Source organism: Vombatus ursinus, unplaced genomic scaffold (assembly GCF_900497805.2).
Source record: "Vombatus ursinus unplaced genomic scaffold, bare-nosed wombat genome assembly UNPS02014778.1, whole genome shotgun sequence".
NCBI lineage: Eukaryota > Metazoa > Chordata > Mammalia > Diprotodontia > Vombatidae > Vombatus > Vombatus ursinus.
The window spans coordinates 9,176,193-9,201,793 of record NW_020954556.1 but is presented as its reverse complement, the minus strand read 5'-3'; the positions used below and the strand labels follow the sequence as shown (position 1 = coordinate 9,201,793).

Genomic DNA, 25,601 nt, shown 5'->3' with positions numbered 1-25,601 from the left:
AATGGGTATGGGGATGGGGGTGGTACAGGCAATTCTAGGTATAGGAATGGTATTGAGCAAAGGGTCATTTTGATGAGATGGACAGTCCTTCAGTTTGGCTGGAGTATAGAGTATGTAGAGGAGAGTTATGTGAAAGATAGCTGGGAAAAAAAGTTAAAAAAAGAAAAAAAGGAAAAAAAAAGAAGAAATACAGCTGGGAGGGTCGAGTGAGTCCTGCTCATGGAGTGTGGCTTGATTGTCAGTCCAAGGAGTTGGGAATTTATTGAGTAGGCTGAAAGGTCTCTATCAGACAGGTGATAAGAAATCTGGTGGTAAGAAATCTTAAACACATCATGAGAAATGTGGGTAAGGGGAGATTTATCAGGCAGCTTTTGGAAGATGGATTAGACTAGTGACTTGTAGAAGGTTAGAAGGTGATTGCCATTGTCAAGGGCAGAAGTCATTAGGGAGCTAAACTAAGGCTTCAGAAGTTGCAATGGCAAAGGAAAGGAAAGTACAGAGAGGACAGACAATGTGAAAGTTGAATTACCAGGATGTGAATCCATGGGTTAGAAGACTGTAGACAGGAGCCTGATTTGGAGAACTTATTGTTATAATGGGAGGGAACTTCATGGAACAGCTTCCTAGATTTCTAGAGTGGCTACCTCAAAAATTTGTTGGTGTACCACAACTTTTAATCCTTGAGAAAGCAAAAGCAATTGTTGATAGTCTATGATAAAAGCACAGGAGTAGGATTATGCAAACACTTTACAACTGAAACTATATTCTTTTTGGGGGGGAAGGGGAGGAAATTGACTAGGACAGAGGTTTGTTTTTTTTCTTTAGTTAATATTTATATGTATAATATTTATTTTTTCCTTAATTATATGTTAAAAACAATTTTTTTGACATTTTTAATAAGTTTTGAATTCCAAGTTCTATCCTTCTCTCTCTCTGTACCTCCCCTCCCCCTCCCTGAGATGGTAAGCAACAGGACAGAGGTTAACCTAGAACCTGTGAACTCTTTAAAAATATATTTTCATAAATATGCCCCAAATAAAAACCCTCCCTTGGAACAACAGGATAATCAAATGTAACATGTTTGTGTTGTAAGGGTTGTCCGAAAAGATATGTCTTATTCTGCACCCACATTCCATCACTTCTCCACCAGGAGGTGGGAGGCATGTTTCATTAACAATCTTCTGAAGTCTTTGGGAAATTGCTTTGATTCAATATAATTGGTTTTCTTTGTAATCATAGGTATTTTATTTTATACATTTAAAAACTTTATTCTTAGAAGGCTTCACAAAGCTGCCAAAGGAGGCTGTTAACACACACACAAAATTAAGAATCCCTGGAGATGTGCTTTTTTTTTTTTTTTTTTATGGTTGTGCAAGATGGGAAACATAGATGTGAGTACAAGGTGTGCCTGGAATGCCTAGGCATATGCTACTGCCTCAAAAAAATGTTATTTGGTCTCTTATTTTTTTATTTGTGTTTTAGAAGTAGAGTTTGGTTGTTAATTTTTTTTTTATTTAAGTTCAGGTAACTTTTAGCTTTTTGGGTTTAGTGAACAACAATATCCTTTATAATTGAGTATTCAGTAAATGTTTGTCTTTAAAATAAAGTTCCCTAGGCTCACAGCCTAACGAAATGTGTTTGGCATGCGTCTAATGGGGCACCTTTGGAAGAAATCAGACTTCATGTTTTTAATGCACAGCAAAATGGATGAGGGTGAGTTTTGACAGCAATTATTAAAGGGAAGCCCCTGGGGAGAAATCTCTGAGCTGGGAGTGGCTGGGGAGCAGGCCCAGCTGTTCCAACTATTTGAGGATCTGTTAACCTTCCTAGGAGAAGATGGAATTCAACTGTGGAAAAGAGGCTCATTTTTCCCTATTTAAGAAAGAATAGAAAGAAGCCATCTCTTTCTGGGGCTTTATCTCAAGTGGAGGCATTAAGTAGTTGGAGGGTAAAAGACTTAAATCAAATTATAGTAACATTTCACTGATCCAGAGAAGCAGCAAAGAAATAGAAGTGAAAAGGTCTATGGATGGTGAAAAGAGATGTCCCAAAGTCCATGGACTACATGTAAAGCTTGTACATTTATCCCAAAAGAGAGTAAAGCCCTCCAGACTCTCACTAAGAGCCTCTTCATTCTTTGTTTTCTCTTATATTTTCCATTTTACTTGCTTTTATTATGAACTAGCAATTCATCTGTAAGCATAAACCTACCAAGACAGCTAGAAAATAGGGATTGTATATACAATTGTGATTATTAAATAGAACTTAATTTTTAAAAGACATTCAATTTAACATACTAGTGTCAACATTGCCTTGTTTGTTGTTTATTTCTGAACTTCCTTGCCCTCTTCTGTTGTATGTGTGTATGTATGTATGTATATATATCTATATATAAATATACATATATATTTAACTGACTCTTTTATTTCTTTTTCTTTTTTTGGTATCCCTCTCACTACCTTCTCAACCCAAATAAAAGCCCTCCCTCATAATAATAGTGTGATCAAGAATAACACATTTATGTTGTAATGGTTGTCTGCAAACATATATTTCATTTTGCACTTACTTTTCCATCACCTCTCCATTAGGAGGTGAGAGGCATGTTTTATTAACATTCCTCTAAAGTTTTTGTTGTTATTGTTGTTCAACTGTGTCCTACTCTTTCTGACCCCATTAGGGGTTTTTCTTGGCAAAGATACTGGAGTGGTTTGCCATTTCCTTCTCCACCTCATTTTACAGATGAAGAACCAAGGAAATGGGATTTAGTGACTTGCCCGGGGCACACAGCTAATAAATGTCTGAGGCCAGATTGGAACTCACCAAGATGAGTCTTCCTGACTACAGGCCTGGTGTTCTAGCCACTGTATCACCTACCTGTCCCTCTTCTGAGGTTATATTGGGAAATTACTTTGAACTGTGTTCTTAAATCTTTCAAAGTTGTTTTCCTTTACAATGTTTTGGTAATTGTATGAATGGTTCTCCTGGTTCTACTCGCTTCATTCTGTGTCAATTCATGTAAGTCCTCCCAAGTCACTTCTTAAAGGTAAGTAACATTACACTGCATTCACATACTGTAGTTTATTCAACCATCTCCCAGTTGATGGGTACTCACTTTGTTTCTATTCTTTGTTATAATAAAATATATTCCTATAAATATTTTTGCACATATAGATCCTTTTCCTTGTGTTTAATCTCTTTGGGTTATAGACCTCACAGTGTTAATAGCTGGGTCAAAGGTTATACACAGTATAGTGACTTTTGAGATACTGCCTTTCAGAATAGTTGGACCACTTCACAGCTCCATTAATAACGCGTAAAAAATACTTGTCTTCTCTGTTCCTTTTTACTTCCTATGCTCATAGACTATGCTACCCTGCAGCCTGGTCCTAAGGTATCCATTCCTCCTCTCCCTCCCCATCTGAACCTCCCCACCTCTACTTCCCAGGTCTAGAACCATAAGCCTTGATTGAATCAACTATGCCACAGTTCTAGGATAGAATGTGTTGATCAATTCTCCCCTATGCCTCTACCCATCCTTGTACCTGTCTTGTCCACGGTGCCCCTCCCTGAATGCACTTTGTATGCTTTTCCCCTAGTGGAATGGAAGCTCTTTTATTGCAGGGGCTGTTTTTACTTTTGTTATTTGTAGTAGTTTAGCCTAATACAATGATTTTCATGCTTTTTTGTCTCAGAATCCCTTTATACTCATAAAAATGATTAAGGACCTTCCTAAGACCTCTTGTTTATGTAGTTTATATCTATCACCTGATATTTACTATTAGAAATTAAAACATTTTATATTACTATGAAAATAGTTTTGATCTTGAGGACTCTCCAAAAGGGTCTGGGAACCCCAGGTTATTCTATCACACTTTGATAACCACTGTCCTAGTAGATACTGATCTAGCCTCAAAGCCAAAGAGACCTCCCACTTCTGACATATATTTAGGGCGAATCACTTAACCTCTGAGTGCTCTAGGCAACTTTCTAAAGCAATAAGCTACAGGAAAGGGTGTAGATCTTTATTGGTAGAGGCAGTTTCCTCACTCAGGAGTTCCTTATACTAATGAAATCACAGATCCAGACTTTTTCCCACACTTAACACAGTCTTGGCACATAATAAATAGTTTTTTCATTCATTCATTGTTGTTGTTTTGTCCTTCTTTCTTGAAGAGGACCATGGCATTAGGAAAGCGATACCATGATTTTCAAGTGAATTGGATTTAAGTGAAGGAGGGCTGTGCAAAGTCACCAGCCTCATTCTCTCCTCCTGAGCTATTTGGGTCCAGTGACAAGATACAGATCAGGACAAGTGGAGATGGCCCCCATGCAGTGCTCTTTTTAAGCTAAGGTCTTTCCCAGATCTCAGTTTGACTGAGGCAATACCCACTCAGTGACTAAGGCTAGGTAAGAAATAAGGCAAAGAATGACCTCTTTTACCTAGTCAAAAAAAAAAAATTCAATCTGTGAGGGGAAAGACCCTCAGGGTTTCTGGTCAAAACAGAAACAACTGCTATTTGCATTTGCTCTGAACCTGTCCAGGCTCAAACAATGACTACTAAGTGGGGTTTAGACTGGGACCTATTGCTGGCCAATCAATGAGAGCCTGAGTGAATTAGGTTTAAGGCATGGTACTTAAGAAAGAAACCTAGCCCATAAACCCCAAGATATCTTGTGAGGTTTCAGCAATCAAAATTTACATTCCTTTGGGCACAGCACCCAGTGGAAGGGTATGATACCCTATGTGGACAGAAGGAGAGGAAAGAGGAAAGGGAAGGGAAGGGAAGGAAAGGGAAGAGACAGGGGAAGTAAGGAAGAGAGGGAGGAGCTGTGCTGCCCAACTGGAACTGGCCAGCGGGGTCCCTATTGAGGCACAGACCACACCACTCACAGGTTGTTGCTTGCCCCTATTCTCAAAGAGGACCACGACATCAGGAAGGCTATGCAAGTGAACTGGACCCAAGAGAGGGAGGCCTGTGCAAAGTTACCCTCTCCTCCAAAATTAATTAATTTATTCACTACCTCTCCACCATTGTTATTTTCCTTTCTTTGTCATCTTTACCAATCTGAGGAATATAAGGAAGAATCTGAATTTTTAAATGTTCATTTCTCCTATTAGTAATTTGGAACATTTTTTATATGATTGTTTTTTTCCTCTGAGCACTGGGTGGTGTATCCTTTGATCATTTATCTATTGGGGAATGGCTTTTGCTTTTATATGTTGGTATCAATTCACTACAGAATTTAGATGTCAGAGAGATTTGCCGGTAAAGATTTTTTTCCCTATATAACTGTTTCCCTTCTAATTCTAAGTGCATTGCTGTTACTCGTGTGACTTCTGGGTCACATAATGAGCAAAATGGAGGACTAGATATTTTCTCTTATCCTAAGTAGGACCTCTTCAAAATTGGAATCACGTGCAAGAGATGTTGCTTTTGTTAATATAAATACTTTTCAATTTTGTATAATTGAAATCGTCCATTTTACCTACTGTGATACTCTCGGGGATCTAGTTCTTAGTCAAGAACTCTTCCTCTATACACAGTTATAAAAACTATCTTCATATTAACCTTTTCTGTCTAGGTCATGTTTCTATTTGAAGCTGATTGTGGCATGTGGTATAAAAAGTTGCCCTAAACATAATTTCTGCCGGACTTCTTTCCAATTTTCCCAGCAGCTTTTGTTGAATAATGAGTTTATACACCAGTAGTTGTTGACCTTGGATTTATTGAACACTATGCTTCTATGTTCAGTTGCCTCTGGGTCTGTTGTAGCTAATCATTTTCATTGATCAACTTTTCCACTGTTTTAATGATTACTGCTTAGCAATATTCATTTGAGATCCTGCTAGGCCTCCTTCCTCCTCCTTTAGATATTTAAAAAATTCTTGTTTTCGGTTGCATTTCTGATTTGGTTTGGTGATTTGTTTCCAAACATACATCAGATTCCTTGGTGACCTTCTAGGTTCCCAAAGGTTTACTTATCTCCATGGAGATAGCTTGAAAATCTAATTTCTCCCCTGAGCTCCAGTCCCATAATACCAACTGTGTTGATGACATTTAGAACTGAATGACCTCTAGGCATCTTAAAATCAACTGTCAAAAACAGAACTCGTTATCTTTCCCCAAAATCCCATCCCATTAATGAACTTATTTTTCCTATTTTTGATCAAGGTTCCACTCTCCTTCCAGTTACCCAAGTTCACAACCTGTTCAGTCCTTAGCATTAGAGACTTTTTTTTTGTCCTTTTAGCATGTCAGAAAGCATATCCTTTCTCATTGTAGACAAATAACTGGCTCACCTCCTCATCTAGTCCTCTGTGTTTTTGATAATGTATTTTATCCCACTTCTTATATACATGTTGATAAATGTTAGAGTAGGAAGGTTGTTGGTGATTTTCTATGGTCTTTTCATGTTTCCCACATTTTTCCATTAAGCTGGATTATTCATAATTGAATTATTCCCAGATCATGGCTGTCCATGATTTTCATGCCATGTAAGCTTTGCCACAATAATATTGGTGTTACAGAGTTGAGTTTGTGCGATGCTGGTACACACTATTCCATTGCCTCATCTGGAAGTAGAGGGAGCTGACCCAGCCTTTTCAAAGCCCTTGCCAATACTAGGTAGCAAAATGGATTGAACCACAAGCCTGACAGACCTTTCTTCAAATCCAATCCCAATCAATTACTAGCTGTTTATCCCTGGGCAAATCATTTAATGTCTATCTGCATTAGTTTCCTCAGCTGTACAGCGGGAATAGTAATAGCACCTACCTTACTAGATTCTTATGAGGATCAAATAATATATCTGCAATGCACTTAGCACAATACCTGGCACATAGTAGATGCTTAATAAATACTTGTGTCCTTCCTTCTTTCCAGCGGAGCACAAGCTATGGCCGTGTCTGCCAAACTGAAAAAATTTTGAGTTTGGGCCATAAGACATGGAGGGCATAAGAGGATTATAGCACCATGTAAGTTTGGAGAAGCTCATTACCAAAAGGTTGAACAACTTGTGAACTCATGAAAAAGACCCAACCACAAAATTGGTCTGGTTCAATAAGATAAAAGTTTGTTTTACTCTGGGGTTATAGTTACCAGTCATATTAGATAAATGAGTTTCTCCATAGGCCTTCCCTTTATCTTAGTAGTTCCCTTTTTATCTTTCTCTTCTTTTCAGCCCCACCTGCTTTCTTCCATCTAGGCTACAGGACTGTATTCACCCCAGGACTCTGGGGCTATCTCCTGTCTTTACTTAGTTGGTGGGAGTGTCCCTCAGGAACACCCTGTGCTGCGTTAATACTGGAACTTTGTAGCTGTCTCTTTGGACTCCTAACTCCTCTCTGAATCTTTATTCATTCTTCTCATTTCAGAAACCTTTGCATTCTGGGAAGACAACTTTTGTGTTTGAGGGTTGGGTTTTGTGTGTGTGTGTGTGTGTGTGTTTTGTTTTTTGTTTTTTGTTTTTTTGGGTACTAAGAGGAGTGTGTAGGGAAGATAGTGAGTGATGTGTGAAGACAGGCCAGGCCCTTTTTTGGGGGAAAGGGCAAGTTTTCAGATGTTCTGGTGTAATTAACTTGTCCTTAGATAATAACAGTAGACACTTTGAGACTATGATTTATGGCACTTGGGTGACCTTTGGGAGGTCACTTGTGTTGCAAGAGTATATCTTGCAGGTTCTTGTCTCAACTGGTTGCACAGTTAACTTGTAAGAGAAATGTATTATGACTTAAGCAGGAGGAATTTTATGAAAAGACATGATTGAGGACTTACAATATATGTATGTACAATGTACACGTATGACTTACAATGAAGGCATGTCAGTCATGTAACAAAGAATGAAAGGACAGATAGAGAGACAACCTGCTGGGAAATCCAAGATAGTGAAAGGACAAGAGTGGAACCTTGAGGGGAAAGTAGATGAGAGTCACATAGAATGAAGAGTCATGGAGGAGGGGTTCTGGCCTGTATCTCTGGAGAATTCTTTCCTACAATGATGAAATCACAGAGCTATTGAAGCATGAAATTCTCCCAACACATTATTTCCTTAAACAGTAAATAATTGAATTCTTATGACCAGCTTTTTGTTTTTGGAAGATCTCTAATCTTATCCATTCTTTCCTATAAATCCTCCATACGTGATCTACCCAATCTCATGGAAGCCTTCTCCAGGAGACTAGGAAGAGAAAAGGGCACGAGAGAGTTCTGGTGACCTGGATGGGATCCAGCCAAGAGGAATCACTGAGAAGGGACAGTTGTACAAGCTGGAGGAGCACCAGGAGAGAACTATTTTAAGAAAACTCAGGGAGAAGAGAATGTCCAAGAGGAGGGGTTGGTTGGTAGTGGCAAGGTGCTCCAAAGAGGTCAAGAAAGATGAAGACTAGGGGGAAAGGCTATGGGGTTCAGCAGTTAAGAGATGGTTGGTAACCTTGAAAAGAGTGGTTTCAGCTCTGGTGAGCCTGGAAGCCAGACTGCAAGAGGTTGAGAAATGAGTGGAAGATGAGGAAGCCTGTGAAAGGGAGGAGAGAGAAATGATGCTAGCTTGAAGGGATGGCAGGGTCAAGTGAAGGGTTTTGAAGAATGGGGGAGCTGTGGGAATGTTTGTAGTATGCAGGCAAAGCATTCTGGGGAAATTTGAGATTTGGGTTATCCTACGTTTAGTGATTATACCTCTTAATCCGGTACCACTGATTAAACACTCTCTAATCACTCTTTGGCAGCTAGATGGCACAGTGGGTAGAACACTGGACTTGGAATCAGGAAGACGTGTCTTCATGAGTTCAAATCCAGTCTCAGATACTTACTAGCTGTGTGACCCTGGGCAAGTCACTTAATCCCTCTTGCCTCAGTTTCCTCATCTATAAAATGAGCTGGAGAAGGAAATGGCAAACCACTCCAGAATATTTGCTGAGAAAACCCCAAATGGGGTCACAAAGAGTCTGACACAACTGAAAAATGATTCAACAGCAACAACATCAAAAACCTTTCCTTGTATCTACCAGAAAGCCCAGGACACAGGGCACCCTCTTCAGTTCATAGTTGCCACCATCTTACCTGTATTTCCCTACTTCCTTGTTTTTAAACGATCATGAGGAAGAATTTATGCATTCAGAGACTACTAAATGTGTAAGGGATTTTAGAGATGATGTAACCTAATTCCATCATTTTACATATGACAAACTGAGGCCCAGAGAGAATGAAGTTTGGCTTTTCCCTTGATTGTTTTTCACCAAAAGAGAATACAGTTTGGGTAGTGGAGGTCATGTGGTAGAGTAGAAAAAGAACTGGATTTGGAGTCGGATGTGCCCCTTTCAAATCTAAGATCTTTTACTTTTACCTCTATGACCTTGGGCCTCTTTTCTCATATGTAAAATGAGGCTAGATGGCTCAGTGGATAGAGTGCTGGGCCCGGAGTCAGGAAGGTGAGACTTCCTGAGTTCAAATCTGGCCTCAGACCCTTACTAACTGGGATACCCTGGCAAGTCTCTTAACCCTGTTTGCCTCAGTGTCTTCATCTGCAAAATGAGTTGAAGAAGGAAATGGCAAACCATTCCAGTGCAGTCAGGGAGGAATTATTTCTACTCTTCGTTGGTTTGCCAGCCTCCCCTTGCAACCACTTTTTTTCTCCTAATTTTTAATTCCATCTGAGAATGGTACTGTAAAAGTAAATGGGATCCATCTAGCTTCTAGCAAAATTAATTTGTATCTGTGGATGTCTTTGGAATTAGCCCTCTCCTTATTAATCATCCTCTAGGCCCACGGGAAAGAGTCATTTTAGGCCATTTTTTCACCTGTTGAAGAATCCCTGAATCTGAGTTTCTTGAGGGACTCCAAGATCCCATCTTTAATAGCAGGGACATCCACAAGAATCCTCCTAAAATATCCTCAACAAATGATCATCTGGGGCAGCTAGGTGGAGCAGTGGATAGAGCACCGGCCCTGGAGTCAGGAGGACCTGAGTTCAAATCTGGCCTCAGACACATATAACACTCACTAGCTGTGTGACCCTGGGCAAGTCACTTACCCCCCCAATTGCCCTCACCAAAAAAAAAATCATCTAGGCTTTCCTTAAATAAATATAGTAACAGCTCACATTTATATAGTGCTTTAAGGTTTGCAAAGTGTGAACATAGTAAGGGCTTAATAAATGTTTATTGAATGATTTCTTATAAGGAAAGAAGTAAATAGACATTTATTAAGTAGGGGAAGGGGAAAAGGGAAGGGAATAAACATTTATATAGTGCCTAATATGTGAGGCACTATTTGAAGCAATTTACAAACATCTCAATAACCCTAGGAGGGTGGATGCTATTGTTTCCCCCAATTTACAATTAAGGAAACTGAGGCAGATGGAGGTTAAGTAACTCACCCAGTGTCACACAGTTAATTGTCTGAGGCCATATTTGAATTCAAGTCTTCCTGACTCTATCCACTCTATCCACTGCACCAACTAGCTGCTCACCTCTCCCCATTAATTATTTTCTATTAATCCTGTATATAACTTGCTTTGTGTATATTTATTTGCACATTGTCTCACCATTAGATTGTAAACCCCATGAGGGCAAGGATCATCTTTTGCCTGTTTTTGTATCTCTAGTGTAGCACAGTGCCTAGCTCATAGTAGGTGCTTAACCCGTTCTTATTGAATTGATTTGAAGCTGAGCATTTGAGCTCATGCCTCATGGGTCCATTGTAATTTCCTGTATTCCCTTTCTTTAACTCATCAGGAGGAAAGGAGTGAGTTGGTGAAAAGGGTGGGGGGGAATCTTCCACATTGAAACAAGAAGAAAACGGAGGGCTCAGCTGTTCCTCCTCTGCCTCCTAGAATGGAGAGGGTTTTATTTTTAACACTGTTTTCACTCAGGCCTGCAGCAGCTAACTAAATGAGCCAGAAGGAAAGTGATGGAATGAGGCAGCAGCCTTATTAATTTTTTTTTAATGAGAGAAATGTAAAACTGATGAGGCCCTAGAATACCATATTGATTCTACTGCGTAATTCAACACCTTTGACTTAAGACTTCAGACCCTCTCCAAATGCTGTTTTGTTTTTGTTGTTTGTTTGTTTTAATGGGTGGAGGGGGAAGATGTCAAATTCCATCAGATCACCATTTATAGGGTATTTGGCTTTCAGAACTAGAAGGGTCTCTGGTGTCATCTTGTTCAACAGGCTGGTCTTATAGATTGGGAGAATGCTGATGATGGTTTTCTGAATCCCAAGGGTAGTAGGGAAGGGTGAGGTCATCTAAAGTGTTTGGGGAATTAGGCTGCTCCCCTGGCTAGGGGAGAGTGGGCATGTTTCAGTAAGATTGCCTGGCTCAATTTACACTGGGAGCTTCCTCCCTTAAGAGTTGGATATCCTCAGGACTCTGATTCCTGCGCTACAATCCTAACTTAGGACCTCTCCCCATTACCATCCTTGACCCCCAGAGCCATTCTAGCTTTGGAGGTCTGGCCTAGGGGAACTGATTAGAAAATCTGAGGTTCTTAGGGTCTCTAACTGACAGAGTTGAAATGGAAAGTGAAAACCTTTCCATGCATTACTAGAATGTTATTAGAATTATTATGAAAAGTATTAGAATATTATGTTATTTTGTGAAGCAAGAAGTTGCTGGAATGAAGGAAGACATTTATCCATTTAGACTTTCAACCTAATGGAAGATACGTTATGGGGAATTGGCCTTTTTCCTGTTGGGCCACATGATTGTGGGGAATCATTACTATTGTTAATTGTGGGGCTGGAAACAAGTGAAGTTGCTGGATATCTCTTGCCCAGAGCATGCTCCTACTATACTCCAGTGGTCATGTAGCTTTTGCTTGGAGACTTTCAGGGATGGAGAACTCTGTCTCTCAAGGCAGCCCATTCCACTTACGTTGTTCAGTTATTTTCAGTGGTATCTGACTCGTCCTGACCCCATTTGGGGTTTTCTTGGCAAATATATTGGAGTAGTTTGCCATTTCCTTCTCCAGCTCATTTTGCAGATGAGGAAACTTGAGGCAGACAGTGGTTAAGTGACTTGCCCGGGGTCACATAGCTAGTAAGTGTCTGAGGCCAGATTTGAACTCAGGGTCTTCCTGACCCCAAGTCACCACCTACTTTCCATTCCACTTATGGCTAGTATTAATTGTTATTTTTTTCCCCTACTGGTTCGATTTCTTGGGCCAAAACAAAAGCAATCTAAGGTAGAGTAGTCCATTGAGCTCTGGACTTAAGAGTCAGGAAGACCAGAGTTGGGATTTTGCCTTTGATACTCTTACCTGTGTGATTCTGGGCAAGGTTGCTTAACCTCTCCTACCCTCAATTTTCTCATCTGTAAAATGGGGAACAATAAATAATACCTATTTTCAGGGTTGTTGTGGGGATCAAACGAGATTACACAAGTCTTAGTGCAGTTTGAAGTTTCAGCAGCTTAAAGTTTAAGACTACTTAAACTGCTAAAGCTTTAAACTGCACTAAGACTTTTGGGACACTCTGTGTGTATACACACATGCAACAACAAAAACATGTATATATCTGTAATGTTTAAAAAGTTCAAGAGAAATAGTTTCTGGGTAATTAATCATTTTATTAATAATGCTAGCTTATTACCAATAGAAGGAATAGTCATTTGACTGTCTCTCTTGGACCAAAGACAAATCATGGTGGTAGGCTCACAGTTTATATGCTGTTGGAAGAGTGAGTGTTCCTGAGGGTGGCAATAAACTCTGATTGGTTAACAATTAATGAGAAAATAAATATTATAATTAGACATAGGCATATTCCAATGAGGGTCTTGGGGTACTGAGCACCCAAATCTCTGTCAAAGAGATTTATCAGTTTCCATGTCATTCTCTGACAAAAGGGAGAATCCACATTTTCTCAGACCTGAGTCCACCCATTTGCCTAAACTTAAAATTTCTTTACGGTCTTTGATTAGATCTTAGCTTTACTGGCTGGGTAAGTCTTTGCCCGAGATTTCCCACACTGGTTGATTTCTAGATGAGGACGTAGAAAAGGGGGAAAACCTTGGTCCTAATTCAAGAATTAGTTATTAAATACGAGAGAAATAATAATTTCTTTCATATCTTTATATCTATAAACGCTAGCTATTATTACTACAGTAAACTGTTAGTGATTCAAAGCCCTTCATAAACTGGCCTCCTCCTGTCTTTCCAATTATCTTACACCTCACTCCCCAACACATACTCTTTGATCCCACCTTCTAAAGGAAGTCTTCCCTAAGCCCTCTTAAAATTCTAGTGTCTTCTCTCTGTTCATTATTTCTTATTTATCCTGTATATAATATAGCTTGCTTTGTATATATTTGTTTGCTTGTTGTCTCTCTCTTTAGATTGTAAGTTCTTTGAGGGCGGGGACTGTCTTTTGCATCTTTTGTTGCCTGACTCTGTGACCTGGTTTGCCATTTCCTTCTCCCAGTTCATTTTTACAGATTTTACAGAGGAAACTGAGGCAGTATGGTTTAGGTCACACAGCTAGTAATGTCTGAGGCAGGATTTGAATTCAGGCGCTCTATCCACTGCACCACCCAGCTGCCTGCCTGGCACATAGTAGGCTCTTAATAAATGTTGACTGAGTGGTGAGCCTGGTGACAGACAGCCCTTGGAGTCCACCAGCTCCACTGCGTGGTGAGAAGTGGGGCGAGGAAAAGAGGGAAAAGCAGACTCAGAAAATAGGTTTCCTGTTGCTATGGAGCAGGAAAAAGGCGGGGGGGGGGAATGGAGCCTCGATCTCCCCCCGCAAACCCCCATCAAACGTCTTCCCACAAATGAGTCCGAGCAGTCTCGGAACAGTCCACCTGGCGTGAGGGAGGGGGGGAACGGGCCGCCTTGCCCACAAGCATCAGCGCTTCGGCGTGGCGCCCCCCGCGGGCCAGTGGTAGATGCCGGAGGGGCGGCTCCCGGAGAGGGAGCGCGGCGCAGCCCCGCCCAGCCCAGCCCGGAGCGGGGCTCCTCTGGCAGCCAGCTGATTCCTCCCGCAGTTGGGCTGGGGCGAGCCGGAGAGCAGCCGGGGCTGGTGGGAGGGGGGAGGGAGGGCGAGGATGAGTGAGGGGGTGGCTTCCTCCCGCAGCCTGGGCCGGCGTCCCTGAGAAGCGGGAGCCGGGGCTGGGGCAGGGGAGGAAGCTCCGGCAGAGGAGAGGGCGGCGAGCCGACGGCTACGTCTAACCACATCCGCGCTGCCCGGCCAGGAACAGCCACAGGCGGCTGTCACCGTTTCCCTCCATTTTGAAAGAAACAGGGGATTAAAAAAAAAAAAAGGATTGCATCCCCTTCCCTCAGCCCACATTTGCCTTCTCGGGGGGCCGGGGCGGGGGCAGCCGCGCTCATGGCCTTCAGCCCGTGGCAGATCCTGTCCCCGGTCCAGTGGGCCAAGTGGACCTGGTCCGCCGTGCACGGCGGAGGTGCTGCTGATGGCGAGGACCGGGGGCCGGAGGGAGAGGCCGAGGAGGACGATTCCCAAGCCGAGACCAAGTCTTTGAGTTTCAGGCAAGTATGCAGCATCCCTAGTTTGGCCGGAGCCCCGGGATTCGAACTCGTGTCTCCTGCATCCATGTGCCGTACATTCTGTGTTCGTTTTGTTTTCTTTTTCTCCCCTCCCCCCCAGTCTCCAGAATGCCCCTGGGTTCACTGTTCTCTCTCGTTTCTGTAGGTGGTGTTTTGCAGGGGTGTTTCTTTTCCTCACCCCCACCCCACTAGCTTCTTGAACACCCACCAAATCTACAGCGCTTCTGTATTCTTTCCTCTCCCCCCCCCCCCCCCCCCCCCAGCCCCCTTCTTGATCTGGTTAATGTCTCATTTCTGCAAGCTTCGGAGACGCTAATGAGCCCGAAGGCTTTCAGTGTGGTTGATTCACAATTCTGGAACTTGGGAATCCTTCTTGGGGAGGGATCACTTTGCCCCCACCCCCAATGGATTTGGGGCCCAGGGTAGTAGGGTCATAAAAAAAAAAATGCAGCAGTGGTAATAAGGAAGATAGAGGCAGGTTTGGCCAAGACTGGCCCGGTGGCTTCAGCAAGTGGCCATGAAATGGTCTCCTGCTGAACTGCCACCGGCCCAGCTGGCTAGGCAGGACAGGTGATTGACTGCGCATCACAGCTCGGTGAGCCTGAAGCAGGTAGGGGTTTGTTCAGGAACAGGGACCCTGGTTGTGGTCAGAACTGTGGTCGGTGTGTTGTTCAGGATGAATGATCATGCCCTCTAGGGGAGAGACCCAGGCTCTCTAGCCTAGCCTGGCCCAGCCTCAGGAAACTGCAAGGTTTCAGGTCTCTGTTGTTGCTTTTAAAATAGCCTTGATTTGGTGAAAGAAGATGTAGGAAGAGAGAAATATAGACCTAAGTGATGTATGGGATAGAGCTCCGGTGGATTAGTGTTCAGTGAAGAGGTATCTGATAGATTCCCAAGGAGGCCAGTAGTGAAGGGACTCCATCCATCCTGAAAATCTGGCTGCATGTATCTGCTGTGAATCTGTGATGGCCACTGGCTTATCTATCGGAGGAGGAGGACGACCAGTAGATTTGACAGTCACACAAAATGCTGGACTCTGGATATTTAAAGGCTGTGGAAGGATGTCCAAAATAGCATTGAAAGTGGTAATTCCTCATTTTTCCCCCCTCGGCAGCTCGGATTCTGAAGGTAATTTTGAGACTCCTGAAGCGGAGACACCCATCCAATCACCTATAAAGGAGTTGTGTGATCCATCCCTGGGATTAGAAGGACCTGGGGCCAAATCTCAAGGTAAAGAAATCAATCATCAATCTTCTACTATGTTATATGTGTATGTGTATGTTTTTTTTTTTTCCTGAGCTGGTTAAAAGAAATCTGGAGGAGGTGGGACAGGAAATGTTTCTCAGATAACACGTGCCCTTTTTAAAGGGGTTGGGTGGATTAATGCTGAAGCCAGCATCTATGTACTTTGGGAGATAGGTATTATACATACTGGTTTATTGAAGAGTATTAGGGTGGATGAAATTCAAATGGTGTTTTTGTCAGTCTCTTTATCTCCCTTTGCATTGATTGAATCTCCTTTATGTGATAATCATGTAGTTTGATAAGGTATCCTTGCCCATGCCCTTCCCCTCTCTGCCCTTACAGAAATGTAAGTGGTAGCTTACTGCAGATGGATTCTGATCCGTTTTCATGAATTCTGCAGTGGAGATGAGTATTTTCCCAGAGGCACAGCTGAAGGCAAGGTTTCTTAAGGCAAGGGTTGCAACTAATTTGACTTTGAAGAGTCAAAAGGATTTCTTAATTGTGCTTCTCTCTCACATATAACACACCTCACACCCAACCCCTTGGGATTATGGGAGATCCTCAATTTGCTTAGGAAAACCTGACACAAATAATCATGGCTCTCCCTGGCTCCCGGAATCCCTAACCAGTACACCTTGAGACTATCCTTGACCTACAGCAGCTTCGGGCTGCTTGCTCCATCTAATTAGTGGAAACTGTTTTTGGAATGAAGGCTGTTTTGGTATTACATCCCAAGATCATGGACTTTTAGAGGTAGAAGGGAATCTTAGATATGAGGTAGTCCCCACACCCTCCTTTTTTAAGGGTAAGAAAACCCATTTTAATCTGATGAAGTGTCCTTTCATATGGCTTTGCCACCTTAACCCTTCTCACTTTCACCAGAAGGTGGCTGGCATTGTCAACATTGTATTATTCAGAGGTCAAGTTATCCCCATTGTGGGGGGGGTAGGGTTGTACTGTCCCTTTTCTTTTTTTCTCTTGCCTTCCACAATTAGACCATGTAATTATGTTCAAGATAAATTGTTAGAGCTGGTGGAAGGATTATACAGTATGAATGCCTCATTTAAAAATTTAACTTTTATTGACTTCTTATTTTTACATCACCTTGATTTCCAAATATCTCTTTCCCCATCCCATACCAGCAAGGAAAGTCTTTAAAAAAAATTATTTTTGAGGAGAAAGTTCTGCAAACCTAACACATCAACTGTATCAGAGAGTACTTGCAAGATTCCATAGCCATACAGATCCCTTCATTTTTACAGATGAGAAAAATGAAAAAATTTGGCTGAAGTCTGACACACAGAGCTGTGATAGTTAGGATTCAGGCTTGGGTCTTCTAACTAATGGTACATTACCACCTTCAGTCAGACAGGCAACAAGCAGCCATGCCACGCACGGTGCTGAGCACTTGGGGAGACAGACAGCTAAGTCACTTAGTCCTAGTCATTGATAGATAGTAGCAGCTCTGCTAACAGGTTTGTTTAAAGATTTAACTTGTTGGCTAAAATGATCTGGGGAATTCCAGTTCTTAACATTATTCCTAGTTGAGAGTTGGCCTCCCTGAACTCAGCCTTGGGAGGTGCCAGGTCCTTTTTACTGTGTTTCACCAATGTTTTGGGTAAGCCCCTTAGGGAATGGAGCCAGTTCATATCACTCTTCCCCAACAGCCCTGATCTCCGAAAACTTTCACTGTCCTAAAACTCAGCAACCTGAGTAGAATTCCAATGGAGGAGCTTCCTTAGGCTAAGCCTTGCAAAACAAAAACAAGAAACCCCTGAAGGGCCTGCAAAAGCTGTTTGGCATTTTCTAGTTCCCTTTTCCATCCCCCAAGAAGTGTGCTAGTACCAGGTAAAATGAAATAAAATCCACTAAGAATTGGGGGGGGGCAAAATGAGAAAGGAGGAGAGAAGCAAGCTTCTTAGAACTTCTGTTTGGGAGGCCCCTTACCTTACCATTGCTTCCCATAGTGGTTTCACTGCCAGATTCTCTCTAATGGAGAAGGAAGTGTTGGCTCACTGCTAAAGAAGCCAAATGTTTGTTGGTGTTTCCTGTGCCACTGACACTTCATTCTTAATTTCTGACAGGTTTCTCATGCCCTCGTGTTCATCTCTACACGGTGAGGTCAGGGAGCTTCGTGTTGTTTAAAGTTGGGGTGTTGATATTGTTTTTTCAGGGAAGATGAAAGGGAAGAGAGACTAGCTACCAGGTACTAGGGAATCTCTAGATCTGGAGGTGTCTTAGAAAAGTGTGATTTCTTTTTCTGCCTGAAGTCTCAGAGCAGAGGCTCTACTCTACCTTTAAAGTCCGTTCTGTCCTTAGAAATCAGTGTGAAGAAAGGCCAGAGGTCTGTTTGACTTGTCCAGTATCATAAATAACAAAGTACACCCAGGATCTAGATTCCAATCTGGGAGAAGCTAGTAAGAGGCAAAAAAAACTGCCAAAGGATGTTATTTCATGTTGAGGTTCAGTTCCTCAGGCTGCATGGATTTTCTTACCACCCTTTTATTCAGTTTGACTTCATTTGCATAGGAAGAATTTTCCTAACTCAAATCTGGGGTTTGGAGTCATACCACAGGAGGTTCCCTTGGAAGACCCCAGTTTGGAGGGAGTAGCTTCATTAGCAGCCCAGTGTACAAATAAGATTCTAATTGTCATCTCATTTTCTTTAGAGTTGGGAAAAACCTTGGTCTATTTTTACCTTAATATTTTTTGAAGAAGGTTTCCTGGAGAGTTCTGTAGACACCTTCCAGAAGCAAGGATATGATATATTATTGCTTTCCAGAAGTTGTTAATAAGACAGAAAAATCTCTACATGGTGAAGTCAGAAAGCCTTGTGTGATTTACTAAACATTAGTTTTTTAAAAATTTGTCTTTTTTCATGGGAATTGCATCTAGAGACCTTACTTCCAGAGTGAAATTTCATCAGAAAAGGTTTTTGGCAGCAGCATCAGAAGCCACTGTGCCTAGGCTGAGGTGTCTAAAGGCAAGACAGTCCCTAATTATAACTTAAATATTTTTCTTCTCTCTCTACCCCACCCCCTCCTCCTTCCTTTGATACAATATTTATATAGTGCCTACTATATGCTAAGCACTTTATAATTATTATCTCATTTGGTCCTCATAATGCCTTAGGAGGTAGGTGCTATTATCATCCCCATTTTACAGATGGGGAAACAAAGGTTAAGTGACTTGTCCAGGGTCACACAGCTAATCCAGTCTTGAGTGTCTAAGGCTGGATTTGAACTCAGGTCTTTCTGACTCCAGGTTTGACACTCAATCTTCTGTGCCACCTACCTTCTGCACACCTTGTGAAAGATCTTTCTACCACCCCAGAATGGCACCTGCTCTGAAATTTCTAGTCCTTCTTAGCTGGCTACAGGCACTGAAAAATTAAATTACCTTTAGTGACTTGCCTCATCATCTGTATGTGTCCCAGGTAAGGCCAGCTCTCTCCATTGTGCCAAACTGCCCCATAGTTTTACACTTATTTGGTGCTTGTACCCATCATTATTCCATTAAAATGTAAAGCATGTTGCAGACTTTTTATCTATTCTTTAATTTGAGTCTTACTCTAAACCTTCCTATGATAGAGAGTACAAGTTATTATCCCTGTCTTACACGTTGGAAGATTGAAGGATGACAGATAGATAGCCACAGTGCTCTACTGTTAGTTACCCTTGAGGTTTCAGGAGAAGGTGAGGAAGCCTACAGCATGTCCTCCCCTTGGTGTGACCCCTCATGTCACAAGGGCTGCATGGTTGGGTGGTGAGTTGCATCATTAGAGGGAACCTCCAAATCTGTGAGGTTACAGATCCATTTTGGTGTTTTACAGAACAGGAAACTAGGACTAAAAAGTTGATTTGCCCAAGAGGTAACCCTCCCTCCCCCAGTAAGTTAGTAGGGGTGGGATTTCAACCCCATTTTTCTGACTGCATATCCATATTCCCAGGCTCTGTAAGTTCTGAATATTTCTAGCCGCCTTCCCAGTTAGACTAATTTCATCTGGAGGGTTTATAGTGCTTGCATCCAGTCATCTCTGATAAGGAGGTTTATTGGTGAAAGAGCATTACCTCTTTGTGAATTTGTATAATTATATTCCCCAGTGTTGTATCTTATTAGAGAAATTCACATGATGACTTCTTCAAGCAAAACTAGGGAGAAATTCAGACATGTTTTTTGTTCAGGAGTTTTAATCTAGATACTAAAAGGTGAACTGTGTTCAGATTGCCCTCTCATATGAAGCTCATACTCTCTTTTGAACTTACTAGGAAGTTCTCATAGACTTTAGAGTAGTCAGTTAACAAGCCCACTTCTAACTTGTTAATGAGATGTATGGAATATTTACACAGAGGTCATGTGGAGGGGAAGGAAACACAAAACTGAATCAAATTTTAAAATGGTTAGCCCCTATTATGTATTCATCACTTAGATGATATGGGAGATAGAACTTTTGGGCACATTCTTTGTCCCTAGGGAGTTCACAGTCTTGTTGGGGAGATAAGATATAAATATGGAAAAAAGGAAAAATTAAATACTTTGCTATGTGTACCCTCTCCATCCATTAGATTAAAACCATTCTGTGGCTTAGTAGATAATCTTTCTGAGTACATGTTGTTGTTGGTGCAGTTTGGGGTGCTGGGAACACCAACTGTAAGGGTACAGGGCAGGTCTGTATCCAAAGAATTCAACCACTCAAGCCTTCTTTCAGTCACAGTAGTGAGTTTTTTATTATGACTCCAGGTTAGGTGGGTAAGATTTCTAGTAAATCTGAGGTATTTGTGACACCAATACAAGCCTGGGAGATGATTCTGCCCAATGTAATGGGGGCAAGATTGGTACTTTTATACTGAAAAAGACTGAGAAGATCTGGATGGAATTAAGGAGTGACAAGTAGCCTGGGGTGGGCCAGGGGCAGGCATTGAAAGGAGTTAAGTGGTAGGGCCATAATGAAAGTATAGTTAAAAGGATTATTGAGTATCTGGGTAGACTGGGTTCAGGGGCTAGGTTGTGTAGGAAAGTTTCAGGATCCAGGTCCCATCTTGCTATTATTACCAAAGGAATTAATCACCTGTGGGCCAGCTATTTAGCCGTGAAACGTTATGAACTTTGGTGTGGATGGTTAGGTAGATTTATTGAGTACTTGCTATATGCCAGGCACTGTTTGAGAAGTACATACAAATACAAGAAAGTAAGATGGTTACTGCCCTAGAAGAGTTTATATTCTAACAGGGGAAAGACTGCATATGAGTGAGAGTTGGGGAGGGAAAAGGATATGATTGGCCACAGTATTTGGACATGGTTGCTTTGAAGTGTCAGTGGACCCAGAGTAAGTCCCTGGAGACAGTAAGTCATTGAACTATTATCATGGAGGAAGTATTTATAAAGCACTTAGCAAAGTGCCTGGCACATAATAGGTGCTTTATAAATACTTAAATTCTTTTCCCCCTTAAAGAAAATCTTTCCATTTTGGGGAGGGCAGCTACACCTAAAATACAACCTTCAAGAATCCAGGCTTAACTTCATGCAACAGTGAGGCCTTTTTTGAAGCTTTTAGTACAAAATAATTACATTGAAAGAATCTGAATCTATGCAATGTTTTAATGGCTCTTTCCATTAGAGAGTGCCCCCCATCTCCAAAGTCAGGGAGAAAGGTGCCTTCTAAAATTTCTTCTTTGGGGACAAGCTTGTTTATAATTTAGCAGCATTCTTTTTCAGTTGTTTTGTGGTGTTCATTGTCAGTTAACATTGTTGTAGTCATTGTGTGTATTGTTTTCCTGACTGTGCTTACTTTATATCAGTTTATATAAACAATACAGATTTTCTGTATTCCTCATTCATAATTTCTTACAGCACAATAATATTCCATGACATTCATGCACTACAGTTTGTTTAGCCAGTCCCCATTTGATGGGTATCTGTTGTTTCTAGTTCTTTGCTACTACAGAAAAACTTAATGCTATTAACATTTTGGTGTATATGACACCTCTTTGTCAAGGGCCTCCTTGGGTAGGTTGGGAGAGGGGTCTGTGCCTAGCAGTGATAACTCAGGGTATGGACGTTTGAGCTATTTTGTTTACATAATTCCAAATTGCTTTTCAAAATGATCCTACCAATTCAGAGCTCCACTGACAATATTTTAGTGTGCCTATCTTTCCACAGCACCTTCAACATTGACTCTTCCCATCTTTTGTGAGGCAGCTGGGAATCAGGAAATTCTGAGTTCAAATCTGGCCTGATGCTACTAATGGTGTGTCAGTGTCACTGAACTGCTCTGTGCCTCAGTTACCTCATCTATAAAATGGGGTAAAATAATATACTATCTGTTTTATGTATCACATATAATGATATACAGTTTATCATATGATATATAAATAATAGATAAATATAAAATATGTAAGTATAAAATTTATTTAGTATCTACCCTCCCAGGGTTATTGTGAGGATGAAATGAGATATTTGCAAGTGCTTATATAGCACTATATAAATGTTAGCTGTATTTGTTTTTTCATTTTTTTTCATTTCATTTGTTTTTGCCAGTTTGCTGGGTGTGAGATGAAATCTTTGAGTGGTTTTCGTTTGCATTTAATTTTTAGTGATTTGGAGTATTCTTTTGTATTGTTTTTAATATCTTGAAATCCTTGTGAGAATTGTTCATGTCCTTTGACCTTTTATCTCTTGGGGAATGGGTTTTGGTCATGTATTTCTGTTGTCTGTCTATCAAATCCATATTAGAGATATTTGATATAGAGATTTTTCATCCATTGCTTCTCTTCTCCAAAAGTATTGAGTAATTTTTTATGGAAAAACTTTTTCAGTCTTCATATCATTAAAGTAATCTCTTCTGTCCCATTCAGTTTTAAAGTACCAGTTTTTTAACTTTTCAAATGAGGAAATAATTCATTCCATCTTAAAATAAACCTCCTGAATATTCAAGTAACTCTTAAAATCAGCAATGTAGTTCTGGAAGTACTTGGAATGGTTTTTGGTCTGATGACATAAGCCTGCTCACCTGTCAGCCTTTCGTGTAATTTGTAGCCATCATTTAAGGTCCTAGTGAACAATGATTGAGTTCTGAAGACATCTCAAAATAAGACTGGTTCTGGGCTTGTAATTCTGTCTCTGAATAATAGGCCCTTGGCCTTACCTCAATCTGTGTATTGTCTAAAATTTAACCTGAATCTTTTGTATTCACTCCCTTACTTTATCTTAGTCTCAATGATAATTAAGTTACCACCAGCTGTGCTAATTGGATGGAAGGTTTTATCCGGGCCAGCCTAGGAGCTGGAATGATTCTTTCTAATACAATGGAATAAATGCATGAATGGAAAAAAAGCTTGGGGGCTGTGCCCCAAGCACTATGCTAATACAAAAAAGACTTTCTGCCCTCAAGGAGCTTTTATTCCAATGAGAGGAGTCCTTCAGTCTGTTAACAGCGTTGATTCAGGACTGCTAAATCAATTCTAGGTATAGCCATGTTGAATAGATTTATACTTAGGACTAGAGGTGAGACTGCTGGGTAGGGGTGGCTACTCCCTCAGCTGAGTAGCTGACGCTGGTGGGTCTGGATCTGGTTAGTTTGATCAATCAGGAAAAAGTAAGACCTTTGTGCCCAAGCTCTACTAGAGTCCAGTGCTGAAAACACTATACCCTACTCAGGGTACTCTGTAGTGCACTGAAGGATTCAAAGACAGCTGACACCTCATTGGTTCTGTCAAGTTTATAGTCCAGTGCAGGGATTCTTAACCTTTTTTGTGTGTGTTATAGATCCCTTCTGCTGGCTGGAGTCTATGGACTACTCAGAATAGTTTTTAAATGTATAAAATGCATAAGATTACAAAGGGAAACCAATTATATTGAGATGCAGTTTTTGTCTGGATATTAAAAACAATTCACATCCCAGGTTAAGAATCCCTGGCCTAATGACTTTTAGAATCATAAATTTAGAGCCAGAAGAGCTCTTAGGAGTGATCTGAGCCTAGCCCTTTCCTCTTAGAGATGCAGAAACTCAGGACCAGAGAGGTTTAGTGGCCCAAGGTCACACCAATAATAAATGACTTTAAATTTAGAGCTTTTTCTACTCTGCTGCTTTGTATGTGGAAGATTTAAGGGGGAGTAAAGAAGAGAGGTATCTATCTGGTAAAGGAGAGAGGCACGTGGTAAGTGCAGAGGAAGACACAGAAGGTTCTGTCTACTTTCTTCTTCACCTTCTACAATCTGTTGGCCCATCTTACAGATTCTGTCTCTGAAATCACTCCTGAAAGTGTGCCCTTTTCTCATCACTGCCAATAACCTAGAATAGAATGTCCTAGAATCATAGACGGCCACTAAGGACCTAAGAAATCATATAGTCCAACCGGCTCATTTTGCAGATGACAAAACTAAGGCCCAGAGATGGAAGTAACTTGCCTAAGATTTGCCTAAATGCAGCCTTGTGGACACACGAAGACAGTGTCATGTCACTTCATTTCCCCTTCCAGGGTTTTGTCCGTTATTTTTTATAATGTTTTAAGTCAGAAGTGGAACTGGACATCAGCCTGTGGAATGTATTCCCTTTCAACTTTCTGTGCCTGGGGAATCTCGAAGATAGGCACTTACTATTGAAAAAAGACAGTGTCACATTTGAAATTTGCAGTGGTAAAAGACACAAACTGTGGAGAAGTTGCTCAACAGAAGGCAATGATCTGTGATTCTTTGTCTTCTTAGAACTAGAAGAAAGGGGTTAGATTTTAACAAGCGTTGAAAGAATTTCAATGGCCGAGTTAGTAGAGACCCTGAAGGCCTTATCTCAGGGGAGGTTAAGAAGTCACTTTCTCTGGAGTTGGTAAAGAAAAGGTTAGCGACCCACTTTTGGGGATGATAGTAGAGCCCTCTCTTGACTATCTTTTTCATAAGAGCATTTTAGTCTTTAATTTAACATTTAACAAATTTCCCTCCAACCCCAAAAGTCAGTAGGTGATACATGACTATCCCAGGAGGGAACTAGATAGCTGAGTAAGGTAATCTTTAACTCATGGACTGAATGTTTTGGGAATATCCTCCCTGATCCTCCTGCCATGAACCTTCTTCAGAAAAAATATATAGAAAGTAAACCCCAAACTGCTTGAGACCAAGCAGAGACCAAGTCCTCTTCCTGTGTCCTCAGTTCAGTTTGCTTTATTAAGCTTTTAATTTAGCATTTATTCTTTGCAAGGGCCTGTGCTAGGCACTGAGATACAACTATAGGATCATGGGATTTAGAGCTGGAAGGGACTTAAGAGGCTTCTGAGTTCAACCTCTTTGACAAATTAGAAAACTCTGGCTTTGCCCAAGAGAAAACTCTGACCTTGCCCAAGGACTTTGGACCTCAGAGCTAAGGCTGTATTAGAGCCTTAAGGCGTTTTGTTGGAGTAATAGCTGAAGCTCTGTAAAGTACAGAAAGAGGCTTCTACAAATAGCAGGTTCCACTGGTGGGTTGCTATGATTTGCTATTAGCAATTACTTTTAAACTAATTCATAGCTCATCCCTCCAGGCTCTTTTCTCTTTTTTAAAATCATTTTGACTTGACATCTCTGTGACAGAAACTGAATGAAAAAGCATTACCTATTACTACATGCCAATCATATCACTAGGTGCTGGGGTTAAAAATACAAAACAAAAGCCTTTGCCCTCACTGGACTTCTGTTTTAATGGGGGAGAAAACTTAGGAAGAGGAATGGTCAAGAAGGGGCACTTAAAGTCTGGAAAGTTATCTAGGATGGTGAGTGGGGCCATAAGGAATAATCTGACACACCCATCCAGGAACAATGACTGAGTCATTTTGATAATAGTTTATGGTTCCTAAATTGGAAGGAAGGTAGGGGAGAAGAGGTTATGCT

General features: G+C 41.2%; 1 protein-coding gene across 8 annotated transcripts in view; it reads left to right on the top strand.

Moving 5' to 3' along the window:
* TACC1 (transforming acidic coiled-coil containing protein 1) overlaps window positions 1–25,601 on the top strand; it is a 150,247-nt gene that overhangs the window by 64,737 nt on the left and 59,909 nt on the right. For 4 of the 8 annotated variants that reach the window (XM_027865023.1, XM_027865022.1, XM_027865030.1 and 1 more), the window contains exons 1-2: window positions 14,085–14,483; window positions 15,616–15,731. In XM_027865023.1, the coding sequence (XP_027720824.1) occupies window positions 14,323–14,483; window positions 15,616–15,731 (277 nt within the window). In that variant the 5' untranslated portion in view covers window positions 14,085–14,322. Of the gene's footprint in view, window positions 1–14,084; window positions 14,484–15,615; window positions 15,732–25,601 lie in introns of those variants that run through there. The other 4 variants (XM_027865026.1, XM_027865024.1, XM_027865028.1 and 1 more) reach the window with 2 other exon arrangements.